The 21,878-nt window shown below is 62.4% G+C and overlaps 1 protein-coding gene across 6 annotated transcripts in view; it reads right to left on the bottom strand.

The window, feature by feature from the left end:
• Positions 1-21,878, bottom strand: part of MROH1 (maestro heat like repeat family member 1) — a 39,537-nt gene that overhangs the window by 2,340 nt on the left and 15,319 nt on the right. For 4 of the 6 annotated variants that reach the window (XM_058659429.1, XM_058659433.1, XM_058659434.1 and 1 more), the window contains exons 13-33: positions 11,939-12,037; positions 11,610-11,754; positions 11,474-11,514; positions 11,186-11,327; positions 10,885-10,937; positions 10,628-10,735; positions 10,344-10,463; positions 10,127-10,249; positions 9,507-9,653; positions 9,399-9,425; positions 8,981-9,103; positions 8,802-8,881; positions 8,545-8,659; positions 8,365-8,460; positions 8,107-8,211; positions 7,385-7,520; positions 7,184-7,296; positions 6,217-6,369; positions 2,097-2,251; positions 868-1,033; positions 435-625 (exon numbers count right to left, since the gene is read on the bottom strand). In XM_058659429.1, the coding sequence (XP_058515412.1) occupies positions 435-625; positions 868-1,033; positions 2,097-2,251; positions 6,217-6,369; positions 7,184-7,296; positions 7,385-7,520; positions 8,107-8,211; positions 8,365-8,460; positions 8,545-8,659; positions 8,802-8,881; positions 8,981-9,103; positions 9,399-9,425; positions 9,507-9,653; positions 10,127-10,249; positions 10,344-10,463; positions 10,628-10,735; positions 10,885-10,937; positions 11,186-11,327; positions 11,474-11,514; positions 11,610-11,754; positions 11,939-12,037 (2,438 nt within the window). The remainder of the gene's footprint in view (positions 1-434; positions 626-867; positions 1,034-2,096; positions 2,252-6,216; positions 6,370-7,183; positions 7,297-7,384; positions 7,521-8,106; positions 8,212-8,364; positions 8,461-8,544; positions 8,660-8,801; positions 8,882-8,980; positions 9,104-9,398; positions 9,426-9,506; positions 9,654-10,126; positions 10,250-10,343; positions 10,464-10,627; positions 10,736-10,884; positions 10,938-11,185; positions 11,328-11,473; positions 11,515-11,609; positions 11,755-11,938; positions 12,038-21,878) is intronic. The other 2 variants (XM_058659431.1, XM_058659432.1) reach the window with 2 other exon arrangements.

Raw genomic sequence — 21,878 nt, 5'->3', positions numbered from 1 at the left:
CAGGCTCAGACCAGAGTGCAGACAGGCCTCCCAGCACAGGCACAAGTGGACAGAACAGCCACAGCCAACAGACTGCCTCACCCATCAGGCCCCAGTCAGCCTGCTAACGCCCATGCCCACACTTGGGGGCAGCGCAATGGGCCCACTGGGGTCTGGGAGGCCCTGCTGGGGCTGTGAGGACAGTGGGGTGGCTGCAGTACACACCCAAGCCCAGAGCCAGGATTGAGAGAAGGTGGTGGGTATTGCTAGGAGTAGTTCAAGATGTCAAGACTAGCCACAGGGGCAGCCCAGGAGCTGCCCGCCACCCATGCAATAACTCCAGCCTCCTGGCCATAGCAGCTGAGGGGCTGGGGCCGAGGCCTTGCCCCACAGTGAGGGCCCACCCTTTCTCCATGGGCCCCTCCTCCTGCCAGGCTCACAAGTGCTGGGGTTACCTGCAGGGCTCCAGGCTTCCGGCAGCCGAGGCGGCACCCCTCCTCTCCTTGGTCTGCAGGTTCCGGGGCAGCTGGACACCCACGGTGCAGCTGACCCGCAGCAGAAGGCCCACGAAGAGCTGTGGAAAGAGCTGCAGCACTGCGGGCCCAGACGCGGGGGCAGACACGACCTCTCGGAGTGCACAGGTGGCCTGGGGAGGGGCAGCACCCAGACAGGCCTGAGACCCTTCAGTGGGCACTCCCTGGGGGGTGGGGCCAGGCCAGCTCTTCTGGGAAGGGGGAAGGGCAGTCCTCCCAGGTGTTTCACAGCTCAAGATGCTGCCAAGCTGGGATTTTTGTTTTTTCTGAAGGATAAGATGTGATGTGGGTTCCCTCGGGGCCAACACCTGTGAGGGCACCAGGAGCCTGGGCGGGGTTGGCCAGCTGCGCTCACCGCGAGGGGCAGTAGCGTGGCCACTCGGTCTGCAGTGCTGCCTGGCAGGAAGGTCCTGCTCTCCTTAAAGGGCACGTCCTTGGCCAGCTTGTCCAGGAGCAGTCCCAGGACCCGGGTGCTGAGAGCCGGCTCCACAGCCAGTGCCCGCCACAGGGCACAGGTGTGGCTGCAGGAAGGAGACAGAAATGAGCCTCTGCTGGCCCTGCCTCCTGGCTGCCAGCCTGCCCATGCCTGTCCTCCCCAGGGGCAGGTGGCCGCAGCCTGCAGGGTGGGGGACGGGGCCCATAGGGGGAGCGTGGTCTCCCTGGAGGAAAGGCGCTGGGGAGCAGCAGCCATGCTGGCTTACAGAAATAAACAACAAACTTGAAAACATCAGCAAGAACAGGAAGATAGAACCTAAGCCAACAAGGCCTGCTGAGCCCTGCACGTGGACCTGCCTGCCCACATCCCGTGGTTCCCAGTGGTGGCCCAGTGGGCCCTGGCTGAAGGGCCTGTATGGGTGTGGCAGCCAAGTGCCAGCCTGGATGGGGGACCAATGTCCTGGGAAAGGGGGTTCCTGAGCACTAAGGGCCTGTGGCCAGAGCTCGGACAGCAGAGAGGGGTCCTGGCTACTGCCAGGGCAAGGGAAGGCACGGCCCAGACCACAGCCGGGGCCTCGGGGTGGCTCGCCCCATGGAGCCCATGCCCACTGCCAAGTGGAACTACATGTCTGGCAGGTGAGTGCAAGTGGGCCCCACTGCGGATGTCAGCCGCGAGGGGTGTGGCTTGCAGGGACCTGCCACCTCAGACACCATGTGCAGGTCCTACTCGGCTGTGCCCAGGGCAGGGGTGGGCCATATCACATGTCCTCTTGTGCTGTGTCACAGGTCATCTGTCCCTGGCACCTACTCTCACACTGTGACACAGTGGGCCACACGAATGGGAGGCCTGCACTGCTGCCAGAGTTCCTGGGGTCCCTTATTCAGGGCAGAGGGCCAGCTGGAGAGCTGAGCTTCAGCCTGGCCCAGCCCCAGCTCTTGCCAGCATCTGGGAACGGTCTGTCTGCTCTGTAACTCTGCCATCCCGATAAATAACAGCGTGGCCCCAAGGCCGATCGGCAGGCAGTCCTGGGAAGAGCAGGGGAGGGCCGCGGGCACTGTACCCCAGCAGAAGCAGGGCAGGGGTGTGCCCCAGGGGGAGGGCTGGCAAGCAGCAGTGGCTGGCAGGAAGCAGGCTTTCGGGTGGGGTACCTGTCGAAGGGCAGGGTGCTGCCGAGGAGGCTGGACACCACGGCGGCACAGTGCTGGCTGGCCAGCAGGTACACGCTGTGCTGGGCCGCTGGCAGCACGTGCTCCTCGGGGGCCTCCCGCAGCTTGCAGCGCAGCACATTCACAAGCTCAGGGACCTGCAGGCGACACGGAGCGTGGTCAGCAGGGAGTGGGGGTCCCCAGAAACATGGCACGCCACCTCTGGTGCTCTGCGCTCACATACAGGGGATGAGGGCTGAGGCTGCGAGTTGGCCTGGTGAGGGAAGGGGACCTTCCAGGGGTGGCTTCCTGCAAGGCCTACCCCCAGGGGCCTCATCCAGGCCAGGTTCTCATCGCACTGGGTCCTGGTGCCCAGGGCACTCTGGGAACATGGCCACCCACCCATGTCCCCAGGCCCAGGGCTAGCATCATCCTTCTGGATGGCCTTGGCAGGACAGAAGCCCTGTGTGCCAGCGGTGTCCCTGTGGATGGTGCAGTGTGGGACAGGTCACTGCCCAGCAGGGGGCAGTATGAGCCTGCTCCTTGTCTACGGCCAACACAGCTCCACGGCGGTGGCCCAGGTGGCCAGGACAAGTCCTCCCAGTAGGAGCTAGGCCACAACTGGGCAGCTCCCCCCACCTCAGGGTGGGGACCTGGGGAGCTCGGCCAGCTCTTCCCATACTGCAGAGCAGCAGTGGTGGGACAAGTGGCTTCTGCTTACAGCCCAGTCTGTCTATCCACACGCCTTCCCTGGACAGACAGAAGGACCTACCACAGCCCTGGACTGCACTCAGCGGGCCACCGTATTGGGCACAGCCAGCACTCTCTGCCTCCCATCCCTGTCCCCAGGCCCCGCTGGATGGCAGCCCCGCCCCATGCCTGTCCCCAGGCCCCGCTGGATGGCAGTCCATCGTGACCACAGTCCTGGGCCTTGCTGGACAGCAGTCCATCGTGACCGTAGCCCTGGGCCTTGCTGGACCACAGGTGGGGACACAGGTTGGTGTTCCAGCAACAGCAGAAGTGAGTCCTGGGACGTCCCGTCCCCACACTCTAACCGGTAACCCACTTCCTGTCCCTTCAGCCGGCCTGGTCTGGGTGTAGCACGGGGAGTCACTGGGTGGCACTCCTTGTGCTGGCTTCGCTGGGAGCATGATGCGACGGCACGCATGTGGGCAACGTTCCTTTGTAGACCGTGTGTTTCCCTGTGACATCCTCCATTCACTGGTTCAGCAGCCAGGAGGTGCCCACTGGGACTCCCAACACATGGGCTGGGACGGACTAGCAGCCACAGCACCACATCCTCCTCACAGGCCAGCAGCGTTCCCTCTCCGGGGGCATGTCCACAGCTGCATGTGTGGAGGAGGCGCCTGGCACTGGTCTGCCCAGCCCTGCCCCTTCAGCTCCGTGTCCCCCGGCCCATCGGCTGCAGCTGCAGCCTCCTCGTTTCCTTGGGTCTGTCTGCACATCCTACTCAGTTCGCAGAGTCTCTGGCGTCTCCGTGTGTCCTGTGTGCAGCCCTCCACACACCGACACCTGGGACCGTGCTGGGAGGGGCAGGGGCTGGCCTCTGGCCACAGAACCGGGTTTTCGTATTCGGTGTCAAGAGACTAGACATCTGGCAGCCATGGACCGGGCCCCAGCTCCAGCTGGACTGTGCGGGGAGCTCGGGCGCCCGCGGGCAGAGGCCGCTTCACCAGGAACAGGCCCAGACCCGCACAAGCAGTATGAGGCAGGGTTCTAGTGTCTTCTTAGATGGGACACCAAAGCCTGGCCAGAGAGGCAACTGAAAGTTACCCACTGAAAAATGTCGTGCTCCCAAACACACATTCAGGCTTGCTGTTTGCCCTTAACTTGGCCTTTCAAATAAAATAAACTTAAAGAAAAAAAAAAAGACAAGCCAACTGGATGAAGTCAGGCAACAGGGAGACTCGGCTGCCGGCCATCTCACTGATCTGGGGCTGCTGCTGTGGTTCGCTCGGCACAGCCAGCGCCTGCGATGCTGGCAGCCCACGGGCGTGCCTGTCCAGCTCCCGTGGTGCACCTAGGGAAGCAGTGGAGGATGGCCCAGTCCTCACACTGGGAGACAGAGATTAAGTACCTGGATCCTGGTCTGGTGTGTGCCATGGACTGTGGGATCGTGGTTAAGTTTATGTATCTGAAGCGGTAGACATGGTCAGAGGTTCCAGTGGCCAAGCACTCCGTTCTGGTGGTCTGCCGGGGCAGCTATGCCAGCTCCAGCTGCCACCGGCTGCCTCCCAGGAGGCTGGCCGTAGGAGCCAGGAGCGTTGAGCACAGGCACTCAGCAGGGGCTGTTGTAACTGGTGCTCCCTTGGGTAGTCCCTGGCTGCAATGGCCGGAGCTGAGCGAGCAGATCAGGAGCCAGGAGCTTCTTTAGGGTCTCCCACATGGGTGCAGGGTCCCAAGGCTTTGGGCCATCCCACTGCTTTCCCAGGCCACAAGCAGGGAGCTGGATGGGAAGTGGGGCTGCCGGGATTAGAACCGGTGCACATATGGGATCCTGGTGTGTGTAGCGTGTTGACTTCAGCCACCAGGCTACTACGCTGGGCCCAGAATTCTTTTTTTTTTTTTTTTTGGAAAGGCGGATATACAGAGAGGAGGAGAGACAGAGAGGAAGATCTTCCATCCGATCATTCACTCCCCAAGTGAGCGCCAACGGCCGGTGCTGCGCCAATCCAAAGCCAGGAACCTGGAACCTCCTCCAGGTCCCCCACACGGGTACAGGAACCCAAAGCCTTGGGCCGTCCTCGACTGCTTTCCCAGGCCACAATCAGGGAGCTGGATGGGAAGTGGAGCTGCCGGGATTAGAACCGGCGCCCATGTGGGATCCCGGCGCGTTCAGGGCGAGGACTTAGGCACTAGGCCACACTGCCAGGCCCCAGAATTCATTTTTAAAAAGCATTTTTGGCCCAACACATCCAGATTGGAGTGCTTGGTTCCTGGCTTCAGCTTGGCCACTGGAACCCTCTGACTGTCTGCCTTCCCTCTTCAACCTTACAGATACATAAACTTCACCGTGATCCCACAATCCCACGTCCACGGCACACACCCAGGCACGCACTGCAGGGACACCTAAGAGCATGTAGTCTCACTGCCCAGGGACCAATCACAGCCCCTGTGGCCACCCATCTGGCCTGGCCCATCACCTCCATCACACACACACCTCTGCACTGCTCACACACACCCCTGCGCTGCCCACACACAAACACACCCCTGCACGGCCCACATACACAGCCCTGCACTGCACACACACACCTCTGCACTGCCCACACATACCCCTGCACTGCCCCCACACACACCTGAACTGCCCCGACACACCCATCCCTGCACTGCTCACACACACACACCCCCATGCACTGCCCCCCCACACCCCTGCACTGCCCCCCCACATCTCTGCACTGCGCGCGCACACACACCCCTGCACTGCTCACACACACTCCTGCACTGCCCCCACACACACCCCTGCACTGCCCACACACACTCCTGCACTGCCCCCCACACTCCTGCACTGCCCCCACACACACCCCTGCACTGCCCACACACACACCTGCACTGCACACACACACACCTGCACTGCACACACACACACCTGCACTGCACACACACACCCCTGCACTGCACACACACACCCCTGCACTGCGTGCACACACATACCACTGCAGTGCCCACACACACCCCTTCACTGCCCACACACACACACCCCTGCACTGCCCAGAAATCCAACAGAGGTCTGGATCTGGAAGATATGGAGCTCACCATGTGAAGAAGTGACACCCCATGGAAGTCAGCAGAGAACTGCACCTTCCAGGACTGGCAGCTGTGTCCCTGCCCTGCCACTGCTTCTCTGCTCCAAGGCTGGATTCCACCCGAGAGCCAGCCCACCTCTCTAGCCCTTCTAATCGCTGCAGGCACGGGGACTTGGCTGCAGCCTGTGGGAGGTGGGGAGGCACTGGGACGATTCCCAGCACTCTACCTCCTCCTCATCCCATCCAACTCCCTAGTGTGGTTGGGAGAGGTGACAGGGCTGAGCTGTGGGGGCCACCCACGGGGTAGGGCGCAGAAGCCAGCCCAGGGCAGAGTGGGGGCCACCCACTGGGGGGCTCACCTTCTCCTGCAGCGCCCCACCTCGCTCCTGCAGCAGGCAGTTGATCATGACCATGGCAGCACGAGAGCAGCTCTTGTCAGGGTCCGCAAGCCCCTCAAACATGGTCAGCAACAAACTGATGAGCTGGTCTGGCGGGAGGCGCCTGGCCACAACCTGATGGGCAGGGAAAGGGTGACGCTGTAGATCTGGCCCTAGCAGGGACTCGGGACGGGCAGCAGAAGGCCCGAGGTAGCCACTGTGGGTGTCTCGGAACAAGGAGGCTAAGATGCTGCTTTGTGGGGCCTTGGTTGCCCGCCAGGTCGGGGAAGGCCAAGGGCAGCGGCGCTGGCTGTCAGCGTGCCCACGGGAAGGTCAAGGGGACAGGCAGGACCGCGGAGCCCCATGGCCTGACTGGCCGTGTGCCAGAGAAGCCAGTCACCCACTCCTCCCTCTGTTCTCTGCTGGACACAGGGCTTCTTGGCACCAAAGGCCACTTTCAACCGGCTGGGGCTCTCAGGTGGGAGGGCAGGCAACTCAGGGACAGCCTGGGCCCAGGGAGGACAGGGACAGACAGGGTGTGGCGGGGAGAGCCCTGGCCTTTCCTCGAGGCAGACCCCATTCCCCTGCCTCACAGTCATGCTCCGAAGGACACACGTCTCAAGCAAGTGGCATTTCTGGTGCATCCCAGTTTCCAGCAGCTGCTCCAGGGACCCACACCTGCGGTGGGCACAGTGGGCAGGCCTGCGGGTGGCAGCCCCACAGCTGCGGTGGGCACAATGAGCAGGCCCGCGGGTACCTGCGGTGGGCACAGTGGGCAGGCCCGCGGGTGGCAGCCCCACACCTGCGGTGGGCACAGTGGGCAGGCCCGTGGGTGGCAGCCCCACACCTGAGGTGGGCAGTGGACAGGGCTGAGGTGGCAGGCACTGCCAGGCCTCTCCTAACCACAGCACCCCTCTTGCACACAGTGCCCTGGAAGCCTCCTGGGTACCTGGGCAATGCTGTGGCAAGTGTACAGGAGGGCGGTGGGATCTGGGTGCTTGAGGCCCTCTTTGAGTGGGGGGAGCTTTTCCACCACGTCATCCTGGTGGTCTCGGGAGAAGCCTGAGCAGGAGACGGATGGAGAGGAAGTCAGGCCGAGGACCGCCCCCAGGCCACCCCCACCCCCAGCTCAGCCCTGCCCCAGGCACACCCTCGTAGGCCAGCTGGAGGTACAGCAGCAGGTACACGCAGTCCACGGCCTCCTGGCGACTGGCAGGCCTCAGGTCCGCACACCGTGGAGAGAAAAGGCCGACCAGTAAGCCCAGGTTGTGGAAGGGCACCAGGGCCTGGGGACGAAGCCAGAGCTGGAGGCCAGAATTGGGCAGGGGGCACTGGCATGGGGCTGGCAAGCTCCCTGTACCAGAGCCCACAGCACCAGGTGTGCGCGCACACACACACACACACACACACATCCAGACACCTGGTACTGAGCACACACATGTATTCGTAGGTGCCTAGGAGAGAGCAGGTGTGTGTAGACGGACGGCCTGTGACATGAGCAGCAAGAAGACAGGACACCCAGCTCTTTTGACCTGCCCAAGGGGTCACCCCAGGTCCTGACACTCCCAAGGGCTGAGCGGTGAGGTCTGCCCAAGCAGCCCCACGTCTGGCACAGGTACAGGGGTACCTGGGCCCCACCCAAGGCAGCCTGACGATAGAGGTGCGGGTCAGGCCAGAGCAGCCGACAGGCTAGGCCAGGAGAGGCAGGTCCCACCCAGGGACACGCCAGCCCTGTTCACGTCAAGGGGACACACCAGCCACGCCCACCCAAGGCAAAGCACTGGGGAGTTTTAGAAAAAGTCCTAGAGCCCTGGCAGATGGTGCGTGCCAGCATCTGACCCTGGGCCACCCCTGGGGGCCCCAAGGACTCACGCTGACACGCAAGTGCTCCAGGAAGTGGCGCAGCAGAGCAGCACTGAGGGCCAAGGCCCGCGCCCGCTCGTGGGCCCTTGCGGACTTGATCCACGGGCTCAGGTGCTGGGAGAGAGGGATTCACGCAGGTGCTGGGCCAGGGCAGACACATGGGCACCGAGGGCTAGCTCAGCGCCCGGCCAGGCCGCAGGGTGCCCGGGGTGGCCCCACGGGGGTGGTGAGAGGCATGGCAGTGGTTGTGGCAGGGCCCGCACATACCTCCACCATGACCTGTAAACCGTGGGGCGTCATGTTACTTCGTAGCAAACTCCGCAACAAGTCCTCCAGGGCACTCAGGCTGTCCAGGTACAGGAGCTGCAAGGATGGTCAGGCGGCCATGCCCACAAGGGTTTTCTGCGGCCCGGGGATGGGGCGGGGGAAGGGGGAGCCCAGGCCTACCTCCCAGCAGCTGGCGTCTTCCTCCTGGGGCTCAGGTGGCAGGGCCATGATGCTGTGCAGGCAGCCGCGGGCCATGTCTGCCTGGGCCTGCTCCTCCAGTGCCGGCTCCAGGGAGCTGCGCTGCCAGTTAAGGTCCCTGGCACAGACCTCACACCCGCTCCTTCCCGCCCAGTCCCTACAGGCACAGAGACAGTGGGCTTGCTGCGCTGCTGGCCCAGGACTGTCCTGGCAGGCAGGTGCACACACAGGGAGGATACACCAGACAGGCACAGGTGAGCATGGCTGTCTTCCGGATGGGTGTTCGCAGGGAGTCTGGGGGTTCCGCCCTGACGAACTCCTGTTGAACAGCCGCAAGACTCAGCCTGGGGCCACTGTCGGTTCTCCTCCCGGCTCTGCCTGTGCCCTCTGGCCCAGGGAGCCTGTTCCCAGCACTCACCATCAGCTGGGCCACCAGCTCTGCTTTCCTGCAGAACTGGAAGCTGCCGGCCTGCGCGCCGCTGTGCACAGCCTGGCACACCATGTACAGGCTCTGGACCAGGCACTGCTTCAGGGCAGGGTCCTGAGGGCACAGCCACATGGATTTCAGGGGCCCCAATGCCTGCCCTCCCAGTGCACCCTCCTTCCTGGCTCTCAGAGGAGCAGCCTGGGGCCTGTGTGTGGGAAGCAGACACCACGCTCCCAGTCAGGGGCCACCCCTAGGTTGGCAGTGCTCGGCTGAGAGGCTCTGGAGAAGTGCGGATGCAGAAGAGAACCTGCACACCCTCCCCGCCCTGCCGCCCAGCTGGCCTGGGAGACCCTCAGAGGGAGGGAGCGACAGTGAGCGAGAGCAGGGCCCGCCTCCGTCCCCACTGTACCTTGCTGTCTACCTTTATTCCCAGAACCTGAGTGATGAAAGGAGGCGGTCAGGATGGACAATGCTGTCATTGGTGTGCCCTTACCGCCCACTTGCCCGCGGTGCCCACCTTGGTGCTAAAGGCCTGGAACATGTTCCGGAGGATGTCGGACTCCACCTTGGCCAGCAGCAGCTCGCGGGGCGCCTGGGATGCGACGTGCCCGTAGCACAGGACCAGCGCACACCTCACCCTGTCCGCCTCCTTCTCGCTCCGGTCCTGGCAGGCCAGAGGCCAGGGACTCACTGGGCCGCTGGCAACACTCCCGGGAAGGGAGCCTTGGGCACAGGCCCACAAGATCCCAACATTCTGAGGCTTCCCAGAAAGGGGCCCAGGGCCAGCCAGTGATGCAGATTCATGGCCCAGCAGGTGGACACACATCCCTGGGGATACACAGCTGGCCAGGCTCAGGTCCACAGGAGACCAAGAGGCAGATGAAATGGGCCAAGGTCAGAAGTCACAGTGCTTGGCTCCCAACAACCTGAACCCCTGGCCTGTTTTACCTCAGCACAATCCTGTGTGTGCGACGGTCACCAGAGGCAGGACGTGGAGGTGCGAGGGCCCCTGTCCAGTGTCCAGCCACTGGAGGCCCTCTCCTCACACATTCTGTGTCCCCTACCCTGCCGCGCTCGGGCCAACCCCCAGACACCCGAGGCTCCTGTCCCAGCCCAGCTATCCACCAGAGCCCAAACCTTGAACATGTTGAGGATGCCGATGGACCTGCGGGATACATCTGACCTGCTGAAGTCCTCCAGCTGGGCCAGTGTGTCCTCAAGGTGAGAGACAGCACAGAGCCCGAAGCAACAGGCAAGGCCCTGTGGGGAGACACACACACACGCTGCACACACACTGTACACACGCTGCACACACATGCACACGTGCCAGTCAGCTGGGGGAGGTTGTGCCCACCTCGCGCTCTGCCTCCTCCTGGTATCTGGCATTCTCCAGCAGCTCCCTCAGGTGTTTCCTCACCACCTCCTTGCTGGACGCAGCACGCAGGGTGGCCCCTACACACTTGTACAGGAAGTTCTGAAACACCAACAGTGGGACCATCCAACAGGGACCCCATTCCACCCAAGTGGCAGGGATTGTGGGTCAGGCCAGCGTGGGGCTCCCTGTGGTCTGTCAGTCCCTGGGAGGCAGCCTGGGCCTTTCCCCACTTCTGTCGGTCATGTCAGCACAGAAGCCCTCACCTTCTCCCGGGGAGCCCCGTCATAGTAGGCCAGCTGTTTGCACATCTCCAAGCTCAGCTGGCAGACCCATGTGTTGTCCGAGACAGCAGCCAGGGTGTCCTGCAGGAACTGGACAGCTGCTTGTGAGGGCCAGGGCCATGCTGGCAAAGGCCTGCACGGTCGGGGCAGCTCACGGGGTTGGAATTGGGCCTCGGGGCTGCTCAGACGGCCTGGGATTCCCCTTGCACACTCGCCCCCAGGCCAGCCCAGGCTCTCACCAGCAGCAGCCGAGCCTCCCACTCCTTCTGAGACAGCGTTTCCTCAGTGTGCTCTGAAACCACAGTGTCCAGGGCTCTCAGCCCAGTGGCCCTTTCCAGGCCTGGCCCACTTCCCAGAGCTGCTAGGACTCAGCAGCCAGCCCGGCCCTGGCCACCTCTCTAGTGACCGGGCAGGGTGGCTTTGGCCAGCCCAGGCCCTTATGGATACACAGCAGAAACCATGGTCCCTGATGATAATGCACAGGATGGGCACCTTAGGTGCCGCCCTGCCCAGGACCCGCCCCGCTGACCCGAGCCTTACCGTCCAGATGCTTCAGGAGCAGGGGCACTGCACTGTCCCAATACTGACCCAGCAAAGGGTGGATGTTGGGGTGCAGCACATGTAGGAGTCGTAGTGAGGCTGTCCCACGCCCGTCCCCCAGGTAGGGGTTGGCAGACACAACCTGGGTCACAGCAAGCAGGATTAGGGCCCCGGGAGCTGTCAGGTGTAGCAGCACGGCCCACACGGGTGGAGGTGGGGGAGAGCAGGGAGCAGGGTCCACCCCCACCAGACCATCTCCCAGCACAGCAACAGCCAAATATGGCTTACCAGAAGTCTCGTGGTGACGGCATAGGGAGACGGGAGGTTCCCTACAGAGAGGAGGCAAGGAGATGGTCACCCCCCACCCACCACAGCCCTCCACGCTGGGCCTGGCCGGGCCAGGCGGGGTGCCTTGCACACTTACCATGGGCATCAAACTGGATGAGGAAGGCGTCAGCTCCTGCCTCCTGCCTCTTCAATGCCAGGTGCAGCAGGCTCCTGCAGAGCGGGGTCAGGGCCCCAGTGAAGCGGACGGGAGTGAGGAACTCAAGGAGGTGCGGCCACAGAACCTGGGGAGAGAGGGCTCTGGGGTGTGGGCTCTGCAGTACACCCAGCACACAGGGATGTGAGCAGGAAGGAGCTGCAGAGGTGTGAGCCAATCGAGGGACTGCAGGCATGCAAATTCACTGCCCACAGCACCGGGAGAGTGGGCGGTGGGCTCCTGCTGGAAGGGCACCCTGTATACTCACGTACATCGCTCATCCGGTCCACAGTGGTGCTGACCAGGTAGAGGGTGCGTACGCTGACCGCCCTGACGCTGTCGGCTGGGACATCCTCGGGGTCAGGGTCTAGCTGCGGAGGGACAAGGCAAAAGGACAGTGGGGTGGTGCACCAGGCTGGACAGGAGGGGCACAGGTGTGACCAGGCCTGACAAGGGCTCCACATCCAGGCACGCAGCAGGGCAACTCCCGACCAGCCCTGTGGAGGCACTGTGCCATTGTCACCCAGGAGGACAGCTTGCCCTGGCTCAGTGTTCATCCTGAGTGTGAAGCGCACTGGAGCGCTTCCTAATCATCACTGGCTCAGCGCTGCAATGCCTGCACGGGAGCAGACAACCTCCATGAACATGGCTCTCAAATGCGCCCCAGCAGGATCTGGGGGATGCACCAAGGTTCCTTGGGAAGCTAGATACCAAAGAATAAAACTGAGGGGCAAGAGAAAGTGCCAAGGCTCAAGACCAGAGACCTTGTAATTCCTGAGAACACAGGGGCACAACGACCTTGAATAAAGAAGTCTCTATGACAGATACACAGACTAGTACACTTTCACTTGTCATTTTGTTTAAAAGGCAAAGAGAGGTCCACACAACTAGTCCATAGGTGGCTCTCCCATCTGCTACCGCAAGTGCCCCAGTAGCTAGGCTGGGAGCTGGGAGTGGGAGCTGGGAGCTGGAGCTAAGAACAGGAGCTGGGAGTGGGAGCTGGGAGCTGGGAGCTGGAGCTGGAGCTGAGAGCTGGAGCAGACAGCAGGAGCTGGAGCTGAGAGCAGGAGCTGGGAGTGGGAGCTGAGAGCTGGAGCTGGGAGCTGGGAGCTGAGAGCTGGAGCTGAGAGCAGGAGTTGGAGCTGGGAGCTGGAGCTGGGAGCTGGGAGTGGGAGCAGGAGCTGGAGCTGAGAGCAGGAGCTGGAGCTGGAGCTGAGAGCAGGAGCTGGAGCTAGATCTGAGAGCAGGAGCTGGAGCTGAGAGCAGGAGCTGGAGCTAGGGCTGAGAGCAGGAGCTGGAGCTGAGAGCAGGAGCTGGAGCTAGAGCTGAGAACAGGAGCTGGAGCTGGAGCTGAGAGCTAGAGCTGGGAGCTAGAGCTGAGAGCTAGAGCTGAGAGCAGGAGCTGGGAGTGGGAGCAGACAGCAGGAGCTGGAGCTGGGAGCAGGAGCTGGAGCTGGGAGCAGGAGCTGGAGCTGAGAGCAGGAGCTGGGAGCAGGAGCTGGAGCTGAGAGCAGGAGCTGAGAGCAGGAGCTGGAGCTGAGAGCAGGAGCTGGGAGTGGGAGCTGGGAGCTGGAGCTGGGAGTGGGAGCTGGAGCTGGGAGCTGAGAGCTGGAGCTGAGAGCAGGAGTTGGAGCTGGGAGCTGAAGCTGGGAGTGGGTGCTGGAGCTGGAGCTGAGAGCAGGAGCTGGAGCTGGAGCTGAGAGCAGGAGCTGGAGCTAGAGCTGAGAGCAGGAGCTGGAGCTGAGAGCAGGAGTGGGAGCTGGAGCTGGGAGTGGGTGCTGGAGCTGGAGCTGAGAGCAGGAGCTGGAGCTGGAGCTGAGAGCAGGAGCTGGAGCTGAGAGCAGGAGCTGGAGCTAGAGCTGAGAGCAGGAGCTGGAGCTGAGAGCAGGAGCTGGAGCTAGAGCTGAGAGCAGGAGCTGGAGCTGAGAGCAGGAGCTGGAGCTAGAGCTGAGAGCAGGAGCTAGAGCTGAGAACATGAGCTGGAGCTGGAGCTGAGAGCTAGAGCTGGGAGCTAGAGCTGGGAGCTAGAGCTGGGAGCAGGAGCTGGGAGTGGGAGCAGACAGCAGGAGCTGGAGCTGGGAGCAGGAGCTGGAGCTGGGAGCAGGAGCAGGAGCTGAGAACAGGAGCTGGGAGCAGGAGCTGGAGCTGAGAGCAGGAGCTGAGAGCAGGAGCTGGAGCTGAGAGCAGGAGCTAGAGCTGAGAGCAGGAGCTGGGAGTGGGAGCTGGGAGCTGGAGCTGGAGCTGGGAGCAGGAGCTGGAGCTGAGAGCAGGAGCTGGGAGCAGGAGCTGGAGCTGAGAGCAGGAGCTGGAGCAGGAGCTGGAGCTGAGAGCAGGAGCTGAGAGCAGGAGCTGGAGCTGAGAGCAGGAGCTGGGAGTGGGAGTGGGAGCTGGGAGCTGGAGCTGAGAGTGGGAGCTGGAGCTGGGAGCTGAGAGCTGGAGCTGAGAGCAGGAGTGGGAGCTGGGAGCTGGAGCTGGGAGTGGGTGCTGGAGCTGGAGCTGAGAGCAGGAGCAGGAGCTGGAGCTGAGAGCAGGAGCTGGAGCTGGAGCTGAGAGCAGGAGCTGGAGCTAGATCTGAGAGCAGGAGCTGGAGCTGAGAGCAGGAGCTGGAGCTAGAGTTGAGAGCAGGAGCTGGAGCTGAGAGCAGGAGCTGGAGCTGAGAGCAGGAGCTGGAGCTAGAGCTGAGAGCAGGAGCTAGAGCTGAGAACATGAGCTGGAGCTGGAGCTGAGAGCTAGAGCTGGGAGCTAGAGCTGAGAGCTAGAGCTGGGAGCAGGAGCTGGGAGTGGGAGCAGACAGCAGGAGCTGGAGCTGGGAGCAGGAGCTGGAGCTGGGAGCAGGAGCTGGAGCTGAGAGCAGGAGCTGGGAGCAGGAGCTGGAGCTGAGAGCAGGAGCTGAGAGCAGGAGCTGGAGCTGAGAGCAGGAGCTGGGAGTGGGAGCTGGGAGCTGGAGCTGGGAGTGGGAGCTGGAGCTGGGAGCTGGGAGCTGAGAGCTGGAGCTGAGAGCAGGAGTTGGAGCTGGGAGCTGGAGCTGGGAGTGGGTGCTGGGAGCAGGAGCTGGAGCTGAGAGCAGGAGCTGGGAGCAGGAGCTGGAGCTGAGAGCAGGAGCTGAGAGCAGGAGCTGGAGCTGAGAGCAGGAGCTGAGAGCAGGAGCTGGAGCTGAGAGCAGGAGCTGGGAGTGGGAGCTGGGAGTGGGAGCTGGGAGCTGGAGCTGGGAGTGGGAGCTGGAGCTGGGAGCTGGGAGCAGGAGCTGGAGCTGGGAGCTGAGAGCAGGAGCAGGAGCTGAGAGCAGGAGCTGGGAGCAGGAGCTGGGAGTGGGAGCAGGAGCTGGGAGCAGGAGCTGGAGCTGAGAGCAGGAGCCGGAGCTGGAGCTGAGAGCAGGAGCTGAGCTGGGACCTGGAGCTGAGAGCTGGAGATAGAGCTGAGAGTAGGAGTTGGAGCTGGGAGTGGGAGCGGGAGCTGGGAGTGGGAGCTGGGAGCTAGAGTTAGAGCTGACCAGGTGGCCAAGACTCAGTTACTTAGGTTATCATGTACTGCTCCCACCCAGGCACCCATCAGCAAAAAACTGGAATGGGGCTCAGAGCTTGGGTTAGTCTAGGTGCCCAGAAAGGGCAGTGAGCACGCACGCGCCTTCCCAGCAGCACCGATGATGGATGGCCTCACAAACAGCCATGGAAGCCTGGCCACAGGCCAACACCTGGAGGAGCAGCACTCCAGCTGGCTAGGCCAACGTAACAACACAGCTAAGTCGCCCACTTGGTTTTCTTAAAGATTTATTGAATTATCTGAAAGACAGAGTCACAGAGACGGAAGGACAGAGAGAAAAATAGATCTTTAGGGGTCCGGCACGATAGTGTAGTGGTTAAGGTCCTCGCCTTGCATGCCCAGGATCCCTCATGAGTGCCAGTTCTAATCCCAGCGGCCCTGCTTCCCATCCAGCTCCCTGCTTGTGTCCTGGGAAAGCAGACAAGGAGGGCCCAAGGTCTTGGGACCCCGCACCTGCGTGGAAGACCCAGAAGAGCTCCTGGCTCCTGGCTTCAGATTGGCTCAGCTCCAGTCATTGCGGCCACTTGGGGAGCAAATAATCGGACGGAAGATCTTCCTCTCTGTCTCTCCTCCTTTCTGTATATCTGACTTTGTAATAAAAATAAAACTCAGGCCGTCCTTGCTCCCCAGGCCACCAGCAGGGGCTGGAATAGAAGTGGAGCAGCCAGAACTACTACCTGCACCCACATGGGGTGCCAGGACCGCAGGCTGGGGCTACCTACTATACCACCGCACCGGCCCCCAAACAGCGAGCCTACAGCAGATGTGAACCATGACTTACCCGCAGACTTTTACAGATAACAGGAAATATTTGGGTTAATTAATGACTAAAGGAATTAAAAGGGGCAGGCACTGGGCACTGCCAGTAGCACTGCCACTGTGTGGGATGCCCAGAACAATACTGAGGCACCCCACTTACAATCCCTGTGTCCTGCTAACTGTACCCCAGAAAGTGGCAGTGATGGCTCAGGGTAGCCCAGGAGAGACCCTGACTGAGTGCCTGGGTCAGGGCAGCCCAGGAGAGACCCTGACTGTGTGCCCAGGTGAGGGCAGCCCAGGAGAGACCCTGACTGTGTGCCTGGGTCACAGCAGCCCAGGAGAGACCCTGATCGAGTGCCCGGGTGAGGGTAGCCCAGGAGAGACCCTGACTGTGTGCCTGGGTCACAGCAGCCCAGGAGAGACCCTGACTGTGTGCCCAGGTGAGGGCAGCCCAGGAGAGACCCTGACTGTGTGCCTGGGTCAAGGCAGCCCAGGAGAGACCCTGACTGTGTGCCCGGGTCAGGGCAGCCCAGGAGAGACCCTGACTGTGTGCCTGGGTCACAGCAGCCCAGGAGAGACCCTGACTGTGTGCCCAGGTGAGGGCAGCCCAGAAGAGACCCTGACTGTGTGCGCGGGTCACAGCAGCCCAGGAGAAACCCTGACTGTGTGCCCGAGTCAGGGCAGCCCAGGAGAGACCCTGACTGTGTGCCCGGGTCAGGGCAGCCCAGGAGAGACCCTGACTGTGTGCCCGGGTCAGGGCAGCCCAGGAGAGACCCTGATCGAGTGCCCGGGTCAGGGCAGCCCAGGAGAGATCCTGATCGAGTGCCCGGGTCAGGGCAGCCCAGGAGAGACCCTGACTGTGTGCCCGGGTCACAGCAGCCCAGGAGAGACCCTGACTGTGTGCCCGGGTCAGGGCAGCCCAGGAGAGACCCTGATCGAGTGCCCGGGTCAGGGTAGCCCAGGAGAGACCCTGACTGTGTGCCTGGGTCACAGCAGCCCAGGAGAGACCCTGACTGTGTGCCCAGGTGAGGGCAGCCCAGGAGAGACCCTGACTGTGTGCCTGGGTCAAGGCAGCCCAGGAGAGACCCTGACTGTGTGCCCAGGTGAGGGCAGCCCAGGAGAGACCCTGACTGTGTGCCTGGGTCACAGCAGCCCAGGAGAGACCCTGACTGTGTGCCCAGGTGAGGGCAGCCCAGAAGAGACCCTGACTGTGTGCGCGGGTCACAGCAGCCCAGGAGAAACCCTGACTGTGTGCCCGAGTCAGGGCAGCCCAGGAGAGACCCTGACTGTGTGCCCGGGTCAGGGCAGCCCAGGAGAGATCCTGACTGTGTGCCCGGGTGAGGGCAGCCCAGGAGAGACCCTGATCGAGTGCCCGGGTCAGGGCAGCCCAGGAGAGACCCTGATCGAGTGCCCGGGTCAGGGCAGCCCAGGAGAGACCCTGACTGTGTGCCCGGGTGAGGGCAGCCCAGGAGAGACCCTGACTGTGTGCCCGAGTCAGGGCAGCCCAGGAGAGACCCTGACTGAGTGCCCGGGTCAGGGCAGCCCAGGAGAGACCCTGACTGTGTGCCCGGGTGAGGGCAGCCCAGGAGAGACCCTGACTGTGTGCCCAAGTCAGAGCAGCCCAGGAGAGACCCTGACTGTGTGCCCGGGTCAGGGCAGCCCAGGAGAGACCCTGACTGTGTGCCCGAGTCAGGGCAGCCCAGGAGAGACCCTGACTGTGTGCCCGAGTCAGAGCAGCCCAGGAGAGACCCTGACTGTGTGCCCGGGTCAGGGCAGCCCAGGAGAGACCCTGACTGTGGCCCGGGTGAGGGCAGCCCAGGAGAGACCCTGACTGTGTGCCCGGGTGAGGGCAGCCCAGGAGAGACCCTGACTGTGTGCCCAAGTCAGAGCAGCCCAGGAGAGACCCTGACTGTGTGCCCGGGTCACAGCAGCACAGAAGAGACCCTGATCAAGTGCCCGAGTCAGGGCAGCCCAGCAGAGACCCTGACTGTGTGCCAGGGTGACAACAGCCCAGGAGACACCCTGACTGTGTGCCCGGGTGAGGGCAGCCCAGGAGAGACCCTGACTGTGTGCCCGGGTCACAGCAGCCCAGGAGAGACCCTGACTGTGCCCGGGTGAGGGCAGCCCAGGAGAGACCCTGACTGTGTGCCCGGGTGAGGACAGCCCAGGAGAAACCCTGACTGAGTGCCCGGGTGAGGGCAGCCCAGGAGAGACCCTGACTGAGTGCCCGGGTGAGGGCAGCCCAGGGTAGCTCAGGGAGAGACCTGACTGTGTGCTCAGGTCCCGGCTTCATTCTAGCTCAGTCCCAGCTCCTGCAGACAGTGCTGGAGTGAACCACTGGACAGATCTCTCTCCCTCTCCATCTGCTTTCAAAATAATATCCTTTCCTCTCAAATGAGTTAGTAAAGAAATGTGCACTCGTGGGCACACGTATACATGATGTATGAAGAATACCAATGACAGAACAGGAAGACTTCAGGCCAGCATCTATCGTAGCACAAGCCACCAGCACACTGAACCTGTGATACATGAACAACTGCCTTGACCAGGCAGCGTCTCAGACGTTAAATCAACCATGCGCTCCTTCATGAATGAGACCAGCTCTCCACTGCCATGCCACATACATCTTCTGCCAGTTGGCACAGCAGCCAGGGCTGGAGACGGGTCATGCCAGCCTGGGCTGCAGCACCTGTTGGCACACACAAGCCCTGGAGCCAGAGAAGGCCTGGTAGGGGAACTTCAGGAACAGCACTGGAAAGCAGCAGCCGGGCCAGCCCATAGCATTCACTGGCATGAGTCATGTCAGGATGGGTAGCAGTATCCTCCGGCAAGTGTACGGTCCAGAGCTGGGAGCAGGCCGGGCAGGGGAACTGTGGGTGCTACCCTGCTAGGCTGCAGCTCCCATGGGTGACAGCACTGTCGGATGTGCATGAGACCCAGACAGGACGGGGGATGGCCGCATCGGGCCATAGCATAGGCCAGCAGGTGCCAAGCCAGGACTCGGGGCTGGCCTGGTAGGGATGATCGGGGGCCTCACCATGACCAGGCCATAGCTCCTCCTGGTGTGTACAAGGACTGGGCCTGTGGCAGGCTAGGCTGGGCACCCATCCTTTCATATGAGCGATGGGGCTGGGACTGGGCGAACTGACCTGGCAGCTTGTATCCACCAGTGTGCACTGGCTGGTGCACACAAGAGTCAAGTCTGAGGTCAGCCCCCTGGGCAACCAGACAACTGGACTCCAACTCTAGCCCCAGTCTGAGCTTGCAGCGCAGGTGTGAGGACTAGGACTGCTCAGCTGCAATGCCGGTGAGGTGGACAGCATGTCCAGACACAACAATCCCTAGGCTAGGATGGAAAGCAGAACAAGTTGGACAACTTTCCTGGCCGAGCTCTGCAGCCAGTGCCTGGGCCTGTGGATGCACTGAGGTGGACTTGGTCAGCTAACAGATCTTAGAAAGATTTTCTCAACCCTGATGCAACGAAGCCAACAACTTCTCAAAACTATCAAAACTATTGCAGTAACCCCCTTAGGACACTCTCCCTGGCATCGGGGTTTCTGAGGTGTCATCCGATGACTGTCCTCCTCGGGTGCTGCTGTAGACTGACAGTGACGGACAGTCCCCTCCCTTCCCACACAGAAAAAAACAGAAACACGTGTCCCACCCACCTTCATACCTCAACTCTCCCCACTGACCAGAGGCCCACAGGAGCGGGCATCTCACCCAACTATGTAAACAGTATTAAAAAGAAAATTAAAAGTTAGGGCCCGGTATGCTGGTGTAGTGGCTAAAGTCCTCGCTTCGTGTGCACCAGGATCCTATACGGGCGCTGGTTCTAATCCCAGTGGCCCCACTTCCCATCCAGCTTCCTGCTTTTGTGTGGGAAAGCAGTGGGGGACGGCCCAAAGCCTTGGGACCCTGCACACATGTGGGAAACCTGGACTCCTGGCTCCTGACTTTGAATCAACATAGCTCTGGCCATTGGGCTGCTTTGGGCGTGAATCAATGGACGGAAGATCTTTCTGTCTCTCCTCTTCCGTGTACATGTGACTTTCCAATAAAAAAGTAAAATCTTTAAAGAAAAAAAAGACTATATGTAGCACAATAACCAAAACTACAGGAATGGGAGGGCTTGGTTACACAGCAGGCTAGCCATGGCACAGCCACCCCACTTCCAAGCTGGCTCCCTGCTAGTGTGTCTGGATGTCAAGGGAACAAGATGGCCAACAACGTGGGGCTGCCCTGCACCTGGAGACCTGGACGGGGTTCTGGTTCCTGGTCTGGCCTGTCCCCAGCTGCTGCATCCATTTGGGCCCAGGAGAAACCCAGCTGTTTAACTTAGCATCTGTCAGAGTGGGCACACATATACCACTTGGGGGACATCACAGGGCACGTCCTCACGGTAACCCTTCTCCCTCTGTTCCAGCGTGCCACCGCAGGCTGTGGGCAGACCTGAGGGGGCACGTGGAGGCAGCTCTGTGCAGAACCCGGAGACCCCAAGCAGCCCCTCAAGGCCACAGGAAGCAGCCATGGCCAGCACCCGCTCACAGTGAAACGGAAAGAGCTCCAGTGGGAGCAGCCCTGGAAGGACAGACGCCTGGGAGGAGACCCCACAGAAAGGCACAATTCATCCTCAGAAACAGCGGTGGAAATAGCCACACAGCCAGCGACAGCCGTTCGCCCCAGCTGGTGTCTGCGGAAACAGACTTATGCACACCCAGGGCCCAGAGTGGCTGTCCGCGGCCATCTCCCCAACAGCAAGGCTGCAGCCTGACCCCTCCCAGCCTCTATGCTCCCTACACAGCAGGGCCGCGCAGTGGGGGCGAGCCCTCATGGCCTCCGTCCATTAGTTCAGCCCTGTGATGTCACAGTGATGTCCACGGCAGGTGCAGTGCTGTGCAGCCTCACTACCACCTGCTCCAGAATCCTCCATCTTCTCAAGTGGCAGCTATCTGGCCCCGCCTGGCCCCCTGCCTAGCCCCGCCTGGCCCCACCTGGCCCCCTGCCTAGCCCCACCTGGCCCCGCCTGGCCCTACCTGGCCCCCTGCCTAGCCCCACCTGGCCCCCCCCAGCCCCACCTGGCCCTACCTGGCCCCACCTAGCCCCCTGCCTAGCCCCCTGCCTAGCCCCACCTGGCCCCACCTGGCCCCACCTGGCCCCACCTAGCCCCACCTGGCCCCACCTAGCCCCACCTAGCCCCCTGCCTAGCCCCACCTGGCCCCGCCTGGCCCCACCTGGCCACATCTGGCCACATCTGGCCCCACCTGGCCCCACCTAGCCCCCTGCCTAGCCCCACTTGGCCCCACCTGGTCCCTGCCTGGCCCCACCTGGCCACATCTGAACCCACTTAGCCCCCTACCTGGCCACATCTGGCCCCGCCTGGCACCACCTGGCCCCACCTAGCTCCCTGCCTAACCCCACCTGGCCCCTGCCTGGCCCCGCCTGGCACCACCTGGCCTGGCCTGCCTCCCTGCCTGGCCCCATGACTGACTCCAGGGACCACCTGCAAGTGGAGTCAACTCTGTCTTCCATTTCCACAAGGGAAGCAGCAGGTGTCAGGGCTCACATCCTTGGGGAAACTGAGGGTCACCCATGGGACGGTGGCCTGTTCTGCTGACCCGCCACACCTATGGCTCGTGTGGTCACAAACCTCTCCACCACGGTGAGAGTTGCAGAGAGGCCCGAGGGTACACAGCATACAGGCGGAACCAAGAGCTGGGGATTCAGACATAAGGGTCACGGCTGCCAGGCTGGCTCAGCTGCCTGACGCTCTGACGCCCACTTTCCTGGGAGGCGGCCCCACCCTGGGGAATGCTACCCCCCCAGTCTTCCCAACCCTCCTAGCCCTCCCAACCCAGCCTGTGGCACAGGACCCTTGGCCAAGCTGTGGCACCAGGGCTGGTCACCTCCGCG

The sequence above is a fragment of the Ochotona princeps genome, unplaced genomic scaffold (assembly GCF_030435755.1).
Source record: "Ochotona princeps isolate mOchPri1 unplaced genomic scaffold, mOchPri1.hap1 HAP1_SCAFFOLD_121, whole genome shotgun sequence".
Lineage (NCBI taxonomy): Eukaryota > Metazoa > Chordata > Mammalia > Lagomorpha > Ochotonidae > Ochotona > Ochotona princeps.
The sequence above is the reverse complement of the archived record's forward strand: the minus strand, read 5'-3'. Positions and strand labels throughout refer to the sequence as shown.